Genomic DNA, 13,862 nt, shown 5'->3' on the forward strand with positions numbered 1-13,862 from the left:
CTGGAGGTTTCCTCCCACACAGGTACTGGAATTTCCTACCTCCTCGATTGTCTCGGGTCACAATTGCCTTGTGTCAAACCTTTTGTGAGTGTGCTCAGGCAGAGCCTTTATAATATGCAAGTGTGATAAGTAACAGCTCCTCCCCCTTATCAAGTTAGAGATGGCTGACCCTGCCAACGCCTATGGCCCATTGTCTCAAAGTCTGGGAGCATTGCACAAAGGCCGTCTGCCAGCTACACCTAGTCACATGACACAGTAAACGGGCTGCAGGGACCAGATGGTTTGGACGAGAAAATGCTAACTTTCTAAAAGTGGCATTTACAGAATTGTAGCTTAAAACCCAATGTTTCCATTAAATTGGGTTTTAAATTACATTTCTTTAGACACCAGACTCGATATTACCTCCTGCTCCCAATTGAAAGTTATCACTTATTAAATGTAACAATTGAACCCAGGGTTATCCTATTGGAGAGTTAGGCTTAAAGGGTTTTTCACTACAAGGACATGGAAAACTTAAAAATACATATCCATCATTTTAAATACACTGTAGCCTGCCCTCTGGGCTGTTTATGGTCTACCCTAGAGGTGACATATATGTAATAAAAAGGGAGGTTTGGGCCTGGCAAGAGGTTTATCTGCCAAGTTGAAATGGCAGTTTAAAATTACACAAACAGGCTGCAATGGTAGACCTGAGACAAACTTTAAATGCTACTGAAGTAGGAGGTAGTGCTGCAGGCCCACAATTAGCATTTAATTTACAGGCCCTGGGTACATGTGGTACCACTTTAATTAGGGACTTTGAGAAAATTAAATTTGCCAATTAGGTGTAAACCATTGTTACCATGATTAAAGGAGAGAGCACATGCACTGCAGTACTGGTTAGCAGTGGTAAAGTGTGCAGAGTCCTATGTCCAGCAAGAACTTGGACAGCAAAAACAGAATGCTGGAAGGCAATAAGTTGCTGGACAACCACGCCAAGGATGTCTGGTCCAACAGCCACGTTTTCACAGGGTTTTTTTAAATGTACTTAGGGAAGGTCATTCGTAAGACAGAAAGGGAGACTATTCCATAGTTTAAGGCAAACCACCCTGGAGGATTTTCACCCCCATCTGAAGAGTTTAACTTAGGAGTGGCAGAAAGTTTAGCTGCTGCAGATCTGGGTCTGCAAATAGAAGAGAGCCTAGTAAAATGCTGTGCCAGGTACGATGGGTGAGCAGAATAAAAGATTTGATGTAAAATGCGAAGAGAGACGCTTCTCTTTTTGCCAATGCAGATGTTTATGTTCATCAGAAGAAAGTTCCAGTTGTGACATTTTGTGTATATTGAAGTGTGAGTAGATTTTTCGTGGGAAGACTAAGTTCAGTGAGAAGGCATCTATGCTAGTGCCAATCAAGGGTTGAATGATATGTGTCTGAGAGATGGCGAATTAAGCTAAATTGAATAGGATATAAAATGTACCTGGTTCACCCAAGGGATACCTACACTAGGGGAAATGAAAGAAGAACAGCGCGCAGGTCAACAAAATTGAAAACTTTCTTCTGCTACTTCAGTGCCAGGAAGCGTAGGGTAACGTGGCGTTTTAATCTACAGGTAAGATTACTATTATAAGCGGACTCGAACTTAATATTAAAATGTCAGGAACCATTCTCTTTTTTTTATGGAAGGGGCCTTTTATCTTCTGGCTCTCTGCTGTTTCTAATGCTGCACGCATCAAAGCTTCGCGCCTCCTCTCCTTGCAGCCCCCTCTAGCTTCTTTGAATGCCCTGACGTCATGCTAAGATCTTTTTTTGTTTTAAAAGGTCACAAGCTCTGCTTGAAATGCCACGAAACCTGTAAGAAATGTGTTGGCGACTGGGACACCTGCACCGTGTGCCGGGATGGATTCAGGTAAGACAGGGTCTCAGTTAATTTCCACAGTCCTTGTTTCTATCAGTATGGAGGAGCCCGTTGAATCGCTTAGGAGACGCGCGCTGATAGCGCCGCTCGCTCTCTAGAAAGGTTAACGCTAGAAATTATACCAATTTGCATACAAATCTTGACATTCGGCTGGCAGTGTATTTGGTGAAGTAATTCTCCCATTGAAAGGTTACCTGCACATCATTTCAGAAGGGTAAGGAGGAATGTAAATGGATTCTGTTAATATGTAGAGTGCTTGGCATAGTGATTTCTGTTTAAATAAATTATGCCCACAGCCTACTATAGTTAGGGCTTTAAGTAGGCCGGGTCCTGCCGGTGCTCAGTATCGGCAGTTGTGAAAAGCAGGTGCCGAGACGGGTCCCTATCGGGCTGTCCATTTTTGTCCTCACTCTCAGGGTGAAAAAATATAATCTTAACTCTGCTGCAGCACCACCCTTCACTGCTTTTGATGTAACTTTAAAGAAACTCGTTATAGTTCTTTCACAGTCGTCTGATTTCAGAATGGAAGCATTTTCAATATTATATACAATACAGCCATAGTTGTTGCCTATTGATCTTATGCATCTAACAACCATTGACAAAGCCAATAGTCCTGGCTTGTTTTAGGTGTAACGTTACTTGCCTTCACTCACGATCTCTCCATCCTTAGCTCTACTCTCGACTCCATTCAAAATTGCATGTTAACTCATCAACTGATTCTGAATCCCTCTAAAACTGAATTCCTCCTCCTCTCCTCCTCACTTTCTCCTTCCCGGGTGCAATCATGGATGGATCAGATGAATCTACTTAACAATAAACCCATCATTGTCGACAGCGCAAAATCCCTTGGTGTCATACTCGACACAAAACTCAATCTACTCTCCCACATTAATTCCATTGCAAAGTCTGCTCAATACCAACTGCGCCTTCTTTGGTGGATTCGTCGCTTCTCCCCGGAGCATGACCTTAAAAACCTGGTCCAATCGCTGGTTCTCTCCAGACTGGACTTCTGCAACTCTCTTCTTACTGGCCTCCCCAAATCCCACCTGTCCCCCCTTAAATCTGCTCTCCAGCAGCTCGTTTCATATATGGGGCCAAAAGAAGCGACCACATCACACCCATTTTATCCACCCTCCGTTGGCTTCCCATCGAGGCAAGATCTATCTACAAGACTACCTGTATCACCCACAAAGCCTTGCACTCCTCCTCTCCTCGCTACCTGGCGAATAAACTGAAACTCTCTGGAGGCTCTAGACCATCACATAATTAGGAAAAACTATTGCTTGAACCTCCCACTTTCAAGAAGGGAAGGTCGATGGCCGAATCCTTTTCAGGCAATGCAGTAGAATCTGGAACTCACTTCCGCCTCAACCCCGGACCACCTCCTCTTCCCAGGTCTTCAAAACTGACCTCAAAGCTCTCCTCCTTCAAAGACACTTCCAAACCTAATTCACACCCTCCCTATTATCTGAAGAAAGTCCCTCCTTTATAGGAAATACTGTTCTACATGACTAGAAGTGCCTTCCCACTGTGTTCTTGTGTTTTGAGAGTCTGCCATTTATTGCAGTATTATACTTCTACTTGTATTGTGTACTCCTTTGTAACATGCACACGTCACTTTCCCTCTTGGAATGTATCGTTTGCTACCTCTTGTATTTTGTTTGCTTTTGATACTCGCACAATTGCCATCATTGCCTCGTGTAACGTAACATCTGTTCTTGTGTTTTGAGTATCTGCGATGTAGTGCAGCATTATACCTCTATTTGTAATTTGTACACTTTTGTAACATACACACGTCACTTATTTTCCTTTTGTAACGTACCATTTGCTACTTTGTTTGCTCTTGCTCCATGCACAATTGTTACTATTGCCTTATGTACCGTAACGTGTAACATGCTGACTTGTAATTTTTCCTCATGTTCCACTACTTTTCCTATTGTGAAGCGCTCTGACACCTTCGGGTAAAGTCCGGGCTATATAAAAATGCATTAAATAAAATAAAATAAATAAAACGCAATGACAGAAACAGCACAATACCAGTCGGGCGGCGCACTATGCTAAGCACAGATTTTTAGCTCCGTTTTTTTTTAAGCCACCTCCTTAATTACATTGGCCACGCCCCTTGGTGAGACCCCCCCTGTTTTTTCATACCACTTAAAGCTAGGGTGACCAACCGTCCGTAAATTTTACGGACCGTCCGTAATTGGGACTTCACGTCCGTTGTCCGTGAGGATCCCTTTTACGGACGCCTTTTGTCTGTAATTTTGGCCATCTACAGGGAGCAGCACTGCTCCCCTGTGAGAAGCCTTAGCTCCTTGATGCTGGCGCCTCACACTCCTCCTCGGAGCACTTGAGCAGCCCCTCCCGACCATTGTCTTTCTGTATGCTGGCTAATTGCCACATACAGAATGTCAATGAGGCAGTCTGGGGTGTGACAGCATGTGGTGGCCTCCTCCTGCCTCAGTGTACAGCAGGGCATTCTGTTGGATAAAAGGTAAAACCCCCATGCTGCAACGTTAGAGAACAGTTTATTTAAAGAAGCCTGTAAAACAAGTTAAAAAGAACGGGTTATGTTCTTTCACTATCTCAACATTTTAGAAATGAAGTATTTTCAATATTATATTCAACAAAGCCATGGTTACTGCTTTTTTTATTTTAAGCAAATAACAATCATTGACAAAGCCAATAGTCCTGGCTTGTTATTGGTGTAATGATCATTGCTGTATTATACATCTGGATGCAATGACAGAAACAACATACTACCAGTCGCGCGAAACACTATGCTAAGCACAGATATTTAGCCTAGGTCTTTTAAACCACACCCTTAATTACATTGAACACCCCCTTTCAAGAGACCCCCCCCCCAGTTTTTTTTACACCACTTAAAGCCCTGGAAACAACACCATGTCACAGTCACCTCACATCCTGGCACTGTGCCTCATGCATGACTCATGACTTCTAGTTTTCAGATTGCCTATGTGCAGGGGCATAGTGAACCCTCCCCCACCCCACCGTTTGCTTTAGGAACTACAGCAGGGGTGAAGTTCTTGATGGCCTCTTCTGTCTGCAACTCTACAGACAAAGGCTCAACTCATGTGAAAAGGTGGGTGAGTAAATAAGGGAAGGAATGTGTGAATGGCTGGATGAATTCATGAATGGATGAATGAAAGAGTGAATAGATATTGAAAGAAAGGATGGATGGATGAGTGAGTGGAAGTATGGATGAGAGAAAAGGTCAATAGATGGATGTATGGGTGGATGGGTAGATGGACGGGTAAAAGGGTGGATAGGTGTGTGAAAGGATGGATGGATGGATGAGTGAAAGGGTAGATAATGGGTGAGTGAATGGGTGAATGGATGAGTGGGAGGATGGATGGATTGAAGAGTGAAAGGGTGGATGGATGGATAAGTTAAAGGGTGGATGTAAGGATTGAGTGAGTGAAAGAGTGTAGATGGACAAAATGATGGATAGATGAGTGAAGAAGCAAAAGGGTGGATGGATGAGAGAACGGATGGATGGATGAGTGAAAGGATGGATGAATAACAAGGTCAATGGATGGATTCATGAATGGATGAGTAGATGGGTGGGTGGGTGAAAGGATGGATGGGTGGATGAGTGAAATGATAGATAATGGGTGAGTGAATGGGTGAATGGATGAGTGAAAGGATCGATGGATTGATGAATTGGTAAGTGAAAGGGTGGATGGATGGATAAGTTAAAGGGTGGATGTAAGGATTGATGAGTGAGTGAAAGGGTGTAGATGGACAAAAGGATAGATAGATGAGTGAAGAAGTGAAAGGGTGGATGGATGAGAGAACGGATGGATAAGTAATAGGGTCAATGGATGGATTCATGAATGGATGAGTAGATGGGTGGGTGGGTGAAAGGATGGATGGATGAGTGAAAGGGTAGATAATGGGTGAGTGAATGGGTGAATGGATGAGTGAAAGGATGGATGGAATGGTGAATTGATAAATGAAAAGTTGAATGGATGGATAAGTTAAAGGGTGGGTGTAAGGGTTGATGAGTGAGTGAAAGGGTGTAGATGGAAAAAAGGATGAATAGATGAATGAAGAAGTGAAAGAGTGGTTGGATGAGAGAACAGATGGATAAGTAATAGGGTCAATGGATGGATTCATGAATGGATGAGTAGATGGGTGGAAGGATGGATGGATAAGTGAAAGGGGATGGAGAGAGAAAGGGAGGATGAATGACTAAAAGGGTGAATGGGTGGAAGAATCAGTGACTGGGTGGATGAATGAGTAAGTGAAAGGATGGCTGGATGGGTGAAAGGGTAAATGGCTGGATAGATGAGTGAATAGATGGATGGGTAGAAGAGTGGATGGATGACTGTACGGATGGATGGGGTGAAAGGGTGGGTGGTTGAATAATGGAAGGATGAGTGAAATGGTGGATGGAGGGATGAATGAGTGAAATGATGGATGGAAGGATGCATGGTGGATGGAAGTATACATGATGGATAGGTTTGCAAATGGTTGAATTGTTTGGATATAGATGGGCACATAGATGGAAGGACACAATGAATGGTGAAAGACTGGATGATATATAAAAGAATGATTACACCTTGTAGCACCCATTATCTTAAGTAACATTTCCTATACATTGACTTTCACGTTTATATGAGTCATTGTCTCTACATAATGTGTGTATGATGTAACGCACTCTGACACCCTGCCCTACATACTTGGGTTGAGTAACACTATCAAAGAAATTAAATACACATGAGAAACGGTCTACGTGAAGATGAGGGGCACCATTGGAGGGTGGTAGCAAGGCCGGACTGTCCAACCGGGCATCAGGTGTTTCCCTGGGAGGCTGGGAAGGGGGTGAGTGGTTTTGTTACTTGGGGCTGGCACTGCCAAGTTCCTTGTATATCCAATAGTTTTCAATCAACAATAAAAGCGGCCTCACTTATATTCAGGTGTGGTTCACCATCGTCTGGTGACTAATGTACCTGCTGGAGTGAGATGGCAGTTTTGAATCGTCTATGGTAGCAAGCAGCGGCCATACTGAAAAACCGTGAAGTGCACGATTGTCTCAACTGAATATAAACTTATTTTGACTTGTACTTAAGTGGTTGTCTATTTACTTACTTATATACTATTGCACGACCTCCTCTGACGCATCTGTAAAACTTACCTTTTGTCCCGAAGTTTTAGCCTGAATTTTGACCTTTTGTCCTGGATTTTTGTCCTGAATTTTGAACCTTTGTCCTGAATTTTTACACTCGCCGTCCAGAATTTGCACCCATGCCAGTTTGTCACCCTACTTAAAGCCCAGACTACAAGAGTACCTACTTGATGCTTTCTACACAGCATCAAATGTTTTCATTAAGGAAAAGTAAGGAGATAAAACTCGAGCGCTTTGGAAATTGGGGCATAGGCTGAGAATAGGCAAGTTTGCACAGTGCAATACGTCAATAACATGAGCCATCAATATAGGGGCCTGCCCGCGTGCTACATGGCAGACATAATTTACTCAAGTAACCGGTGTCCGCACTTGGATGGATGTGTGCCGCAGCCACGCTACAAATAGCTCTTTCATTTTGGCCCAGCAACTTCCCATCACGTAGTTGTACTGGCAGCTAGCACGCTTTGGTGAGCACACCATATCCATTTGCTAAGCCATAATTCCCCTTAAAAGTTTGCTGAATGGGAGAGAGCCTACTTTGGGCAGAACGGGTGTAATATGTTAACACACTCTTAAGATAAAGGTAAGCCTAGGCTAACAGAGCAGGGAAAACAGTTTCCCAGCAGCACACGAAAACGCAGCAACTCTGAGTTTCCAACTCTGCAAATTTATGATAGGTGGAACTTCCAAATCTATCAAATGGTACCATAGACCAGCTTGTCGGAAATGTTGGCGAAGTCGAGGTTAAAAACATAATTTGAGGCTATCTGGACGCCTCTTATGTTTTTGCCATACCAGAAGCACCCGTTTTTTGGAATAATAAAAAAGTGTACTTCAGGGAGACAACATGGCATCTGGCGTTCTCTAATGGTATGGCCAGCAGTAGCAGCCTGTCCGTTCAGGTATAATAATTTCTATTTGTAAAGCGCAAACATATTACCCCCTTAAGGGTTTCAAAGCGCTGTGGGCAGTCGGGGAGGTTAAGTGAGCTATTGCCTAGAGTTCCATGGTGTTGAGCTGAGCTGTCCGCCACTCTGGCCGCTGCGCCACACCTCTCCCCTGTATATCAGAGGTATCTGAGTTCCGCCTCCATGTTTCAGTGTTTAATGAGTGTCTGTCTGACTGAGCGGTCATTAGCCTGGCAAACACTCATCTTGTCAAGGCCAGGTAGCCAGATGCTTTACATGCACTAATGTGCAGGTGCCATGTAAAAAAGATTTACTGGACTGACAACCCCAAGGGCAGGGACATAATCAGCCTGGGAAATCCCTTAGGCTTGGCCCGGGGCGCAGCGTCACTGATAAAATTAGCCCTTGCACTTTAGATTGAAGCCGTAGCTCCTAGGACTGACAACCAGTGAATCCTCACACCAGCTCTTCCCAATTTGTTTCAGAGTGGGGTAAGATCAGGACGGTTTCTTCTTAAGGGTGGGGGGACGTCACCCCCCTCGCCCGCTGCAAGCCACACAGGAAAAAATGAAATGGCTATGAAAAGATTCCAGTAGCGCCATCCCCGAGACCAGAGACATGCTGGGTGTGTCCTCTGCTGCTGATTGGCAGGGGAGGAGGACTGACTGTGTGCTCCAAAGTGCGCATCTCACTTTGCTTGGCTGTTTTGCGCCGGCCAAAGTGACATGCACACTTTGAAGCTCTCCACCCAGCTTTTTTAAGACAACTTGGTGGAGACCAAGCACTGGCCTCCAGAGCATGATGAAGCGTCCAGCCGTCCCACTCCATCCAATCCAGGCGCTTCTCTCATGCTGGTGAACAACATGAGAGCAGCGTCTGGATTGGTTGGGGGAGTTCTTCATGCATCAGAGAAGGAGAAGAACACTGAGGAGGATGCACAGCCCGTGGGTAAGTACTGTTTTATTTGATATGTGTAATGAATGTAAGGGTAGTGGTTGTGTTTTATTTTGTAGTTAGTGTTATGTTTTTATTTGGGCTTTTGGTGGGAGAGAGTATTTTATTTTGGGCTTTTGGAGAGGGGGGTGGTTTACGTTGGGCTTTTGGAGGGAGGGGTGTTTTATTTTTATTTATTTTTTTGGAACTGACGGGGCACTTCATTTGCCTCACCACTTTCGAAGGGTACCAGCCACCCCCGGGTAAGATGAGTAAGTCTCAGTGACCCTACCCAACCCCACCTTATAACGAGTTAGGAAAGGTCCCCTTGTCATTGGATGACACATGACATAGTGAGCCAAAGAGAGGAGGTGACTGGATCTTCCAGCTTCTGATACCAGAAGCTGCCTGAAATTTCCAGCACCCTCACAGGCTGTCATGCCAACTTTCCACCACCTGCTAGTGATGCCTTCTTTGTTGAGCTCTTATCGCTGCCTAGATCCTGCAGGTAAGAGGTTCCTTTAAATGTTTGAGTTTGTGTGTATGTATGAATGCATGTTTAAGTATTGACAAATGTGTGCTTGTTAATAGGCGGGTGTAAGTGTATGCTTTATGTGCATGAAAATGGGTGGGTGTGAGCATGTGCTCATGTGTGTGCTTGTGAATGGGCAGATGTGAGTGTGCATGTGTGTGCTTGTGCATGGGTGGGTATGAATATGTGCACAAGGGTGTTCTTGTGAATGAGTAGGTGTCAGTATGTACACAAGTGTGTGCTTGAGAATGAGTGGAAATGAGAATGCACGCATGTGCTCATGAATGCATTGGAGGGAGCGTGTATGATTATGCATGTTCAATTCAATTCAATTCAAAAACTTTATTCGAATTCCAAGAATTCATAAAAGCATATCACATTAATACAATCTAAAATCCGTATAAAAACTTTACAAGATAGGCGTCAGACAGTTATAAGAATCAATATACAGCAGGGAATCAAGGATTGTCCATCATTTTACGGGCTCGAACGGCAAGTCTCAAGAAAGTGCTGGTGCGGAAAACTATTTCTTTAGTGTCCAAGGAAAGCAGCATCTGATAAGATACCCCCAAAGAAAGGGGTCTGTGTTTGTTTTAAAACAAGAAGTTAAAAACTATTTTACATATTTTGAATAATATTTACAGAAAAAAAGAAAGTGCAGATCATTCTGAGCGCTCACTCCATCACAAGGGCATGGTGTATATTCTAAGTTTGACCAATATCTCAAGGGAAAACTCAATAGGCATCTTACAGTTCCCGCCCTTAATTGAAATAAGAGGCTTCTCCCCCAATTTGCCATTGGCAAAGTGAGATATAGTGGTAAGGGATACCTGTGCAGCTCCTTACCCATATAGTTAGAGACTGTAGATTTCTTAGATTCTTTGTTAATCCTATCTGAGTTATAAAGTGCATGTAGTTTTTTTTTTTAAGTCATTTTTATGTGATGGGTCAACTCTAGTTGGTTCTGAGAAGAGGTAGCCTTTGTCCACACTAAATAGACTCTTATAAACTCCTGAGAGCCAAGGAATATCCATTCCTTTCTCACACTTAAGACAGTCACTTATGATTTCTTGCGTCAAAGTGGCTGATTTATTCCTCCAAACAGAAAGCCAAAATAACGCTGGTATTGCCCTGATGAAATCACAAATGAAGTACAGGTTTAATTCCCTGCGGCAAATGTACTCAGAAGTGGAACTCGGTACATCCAGAAGCTTCCTACAAAAGCGATTTTCCTCCTGTTGGATGCACCGATTTCTCGCCAATCCCCATATCTCAGCCCCATATGTAGACACTGGGACACATTGTAATTTAACATTCTTTTAAATAACTTCAGTAGCACCTGTTTGCCTCGGACGGGGGAGACTGAGAATTGAGTTGATGGCCTTTGAGAATTTGCTCATGGAGTGGGCCGTATGCCCAGTCCATGAGTCGTTCGCAGCAAAGACCATCCCTAAATAGGGGAAGGTACGAGTGGAAATTAATCTGTCATCCCCCACTACTATAGAATTTAGCTGGTGTTTCCCCCGGCCCACATGACATAATAAACGATTTTTTGATTATGCATGTTAATATAACTCCTCACTGCACAACAATTAAAAAAAATAACCAACCACTACTGATGGCCATGTAAGCTGCCTCTTTATTAATGAAGATCACGGGCTTGCTTTCATTAATATATAAATACATTTTGCTGAAGCAGTGCAGGGCCCTGGAACAACTTGGCTTCGGTCAAAATGGCCTACTTGCTGTCACCCACCCAGTGGTGGTACTGAACGGGGGTGGCGGGGCGGTTGGAAAAATAAAAGAACGTTTCACTTACCTCTGCACAGCCGCCAGCTCTCCTGCATCTTCTCTCCTCTTCTTCTTTGATTTAGGGGAGCCTATATGCTTCCACTTTGGAAGCAGGAGCACATAGTTTCCCCTAAGCCAATCACGAAGCTGCTGGCACCAGCATGATAGCAGCATTGTGATTGTTCTGAGTGGCCTAGTTCGGTACTTAGACAGGGAGTGGGAGCCTTTGCATGTTCTCCACCCAGGTTGTGCAGAAAAGTCGGGTGCAGAACATGCTAAGTGCGCATGACTGTTTGACTGGCCCAAGACGGCTGGCCAAACCATCATGCACACTTAAGTGCACCAACCACTCCTCCCCCTGCTGGCTTTGACGACAGCCAAGCCCTGCCCTAAAATGGCTCTGGCATGTAAAAATCAAATTATAATAACATTGTGTTATCATGAATGTATTATTTTCCTTTTTTGCACTGCTGAAAAGCAGTGGAGAGATGCTCCTCCGCCTTAGCTGAGCAGCCGCCTCTGCACCCACCCCAACCTCCCTTTTTGACCTCTCTGGCCATAGAGAATAGAAACCTAAACTCACACAATTGCTAAACTGTAGCACTTCATTTGCAGCTGAGGTTGGGAGCCTAAGCAATTACCGACAGACAGCTTTGAAAAATCCCCTTGCCACTGTAGAATATAGCCTAGGAATAAAACGATGACACTACATAAATAAACCATCAAGACTCCAAACTGGATGTGGAGAACTCAAGCTAACACTAAAGAGAGAGGCTACAAACTGAGCGCTCAGGTTTCCCTGTGTTTTGCTTGAACAATGCATGCAGTCCGGTGTTTTACTCTGCATTCTGGTACTTCTGGTAAAGGTTTATCATTATAAATTCAAGACAAAAAGTGCAAATAGAAAATCAGGAGTGGATGAGCTACTCATGTGGAATCGGGAAACTTCAGAGCTCCGCAAATTCTAAGAGAGACCAGGCTGACAATTAATGGTTATTCTGAAACAGAAGGACTGAGCAGCGAGTCTCAAAGGAATTTCCTTAGAAAGCAGTGTGTTTACCAAAGCCATCTCACATGGGTAGGAGGCAGAAGCTTCGTGAAAGCTCAGCTCCTTTGGGCTCGAGGGCTCAAGAGGACCTCGAGCTGAAACAGAGCCTGACCACTGGCTCAAGCCTTCAGTGGCTCGCCCACCTCTGGACACTTCGCTGGTCATAGAAACTGTGCCAGAGATTAATCTTGTGAATGTTAAAGGGCTGATGTCAGCAGATGCAAACAACAGAGGAAAATAGGGGTCAAAATACCTCCCAAGTTACAGGCATAAAGATGAGTGAAAGTGAAAAGTGAAAAACGCTTTTATTGTTCAATTATTTAAAATCATTACAATATACTAACTGTATAAAAATAGTTATTTAAAAAAGAAACATAAGTTGTATTCCCTAGGCTTTTTCCTCCAGTCAATTAAACGTAAAACCTTCATAGAATGTCATGTATTCCGACTATGCAGTTTAAAAACAAAATGCATTAAATGTTTTTAAATTGGAGGTGTATCCGCCTCTCTCCTCCGTCCGGACCTACAGTTTCCTTTTTGCAGCTCGGCGTTTGCGGACAGTTCCGCACTAATTAGGTCTGTAAATTTCCCCAGCCGTGCTACTGTTTGACTTGCTGTAGACGTAAAACACAAGTCCGAAATTTCGCAGCATCGGTTGTGGCCCTGAGCTCTGCAAATTGGAATGACCAAACGTCGTCTCTCTCTGGCTAACTTTGGGCAGCAACACAAGTGATACCAGGATTCCTGGTGGTAGTCACAGAGTCTGCATGCTACTGAATTGTCCGGGCGGGCCCAGCTTGGGTTGAACTCCACTATAGGTAGTGCCATAAGCCTCATGCGAGTGATCTTTTTTCGAGTTTGAACGGAAAGAGCTTGTTCAAAGTAGGGCTGTGCTTTACCCACTTTGTAAGAGGCGTCCAGTGCGGAGAGATTTGGGTGATGATGCAGACTAGCGATGTCTCTTGCAAATAATATTTGCTTTACCTGTCGGTTTACTGTTCTTTTCCATACTGTAGTTGAGATGTTCGTGTTGGCCAGGTTTTGCACCTCTATTTCCAGCAGTTGATTGGCTACTGCCAGTTGCGCTTGCCATGGCGATCCGCTTTCTTCGAAGTTTGTTTTAATTTGCGCTTTCAAAGCCATTGCTGGTGCACGGAGGGTGCTTATGTAATATTTTATTGTGTCTCCCAGGCAAGAGATGTCGGGTCGGGTCAGTCCCAGCTCCAGCCTTACTCTAGCTCTCCTGTCCTGTTGTGGGATGCCCAGCACTTTCTTGTATGCAGCAATTTGAAACCTCATATAGAAGTTGGTAAGGGTTCCGGGGAAAATTAAATGGCCATAATTGACTGAGGGCAATATTTTTGCTTTTAAGACTTTCAAGATTGGGTCCGTGGATGGGCAATGTAATTTTCGATTGAGGTTTCCCAGACTGCAGATGATTCCTGCCTCTTTGCTTCTTAAATGCTTCAGATGAGCTGTTGTCTTAGCCCCCTCAGTTAGCCTGAGGCCCAGGTAATTATAGTTTTTGCAAGTTCTAATTTGCTGGTCACCCAGGCGCCATTGGGCTATGTGCTTTCGATGATACTTCCCAATGATTAGAAT

General features: G+C 44.0%; 1 protein-coding gene across 1 annotated transcript in view; it reads left to right on the forward strand.

Moving 5' to 3' along the window:
• Positions 1-13,862, forward strand: part of PCSK6 (proprotein convertase subtilisin/kexin type 6) — a 1,486,774-nt gene that overhangs the window by 1,290,733 nt on the left and 182,179 nt on the right. The window contains exon 17 of the mRNA XM_078683097.1: positions 1,800-1,887. Within this exon, the coding sequence (XP_078539223.1) occupies positions 1,800-1,887 (88 nt within the window). The remainder of the gene's footprint in view (positions 1-1,799; positions 1,888-13,862) is intronic.

Source organism: Lissotriton helveticus, chromosome 3_1 (genome assembly GCF_964261635.1).
Source record: "Lissotriton helveticus chromosome 3_1, aLisHel1.1, whole genome shotgun sequence".
Classification (NCBI taxonomy): domain Eukaryota; kingdom Metazoa; phylum Chordata; class Amphibia; order Caudata; family Salamandridae; genus Lissotriton; species Lissotriton helveticus.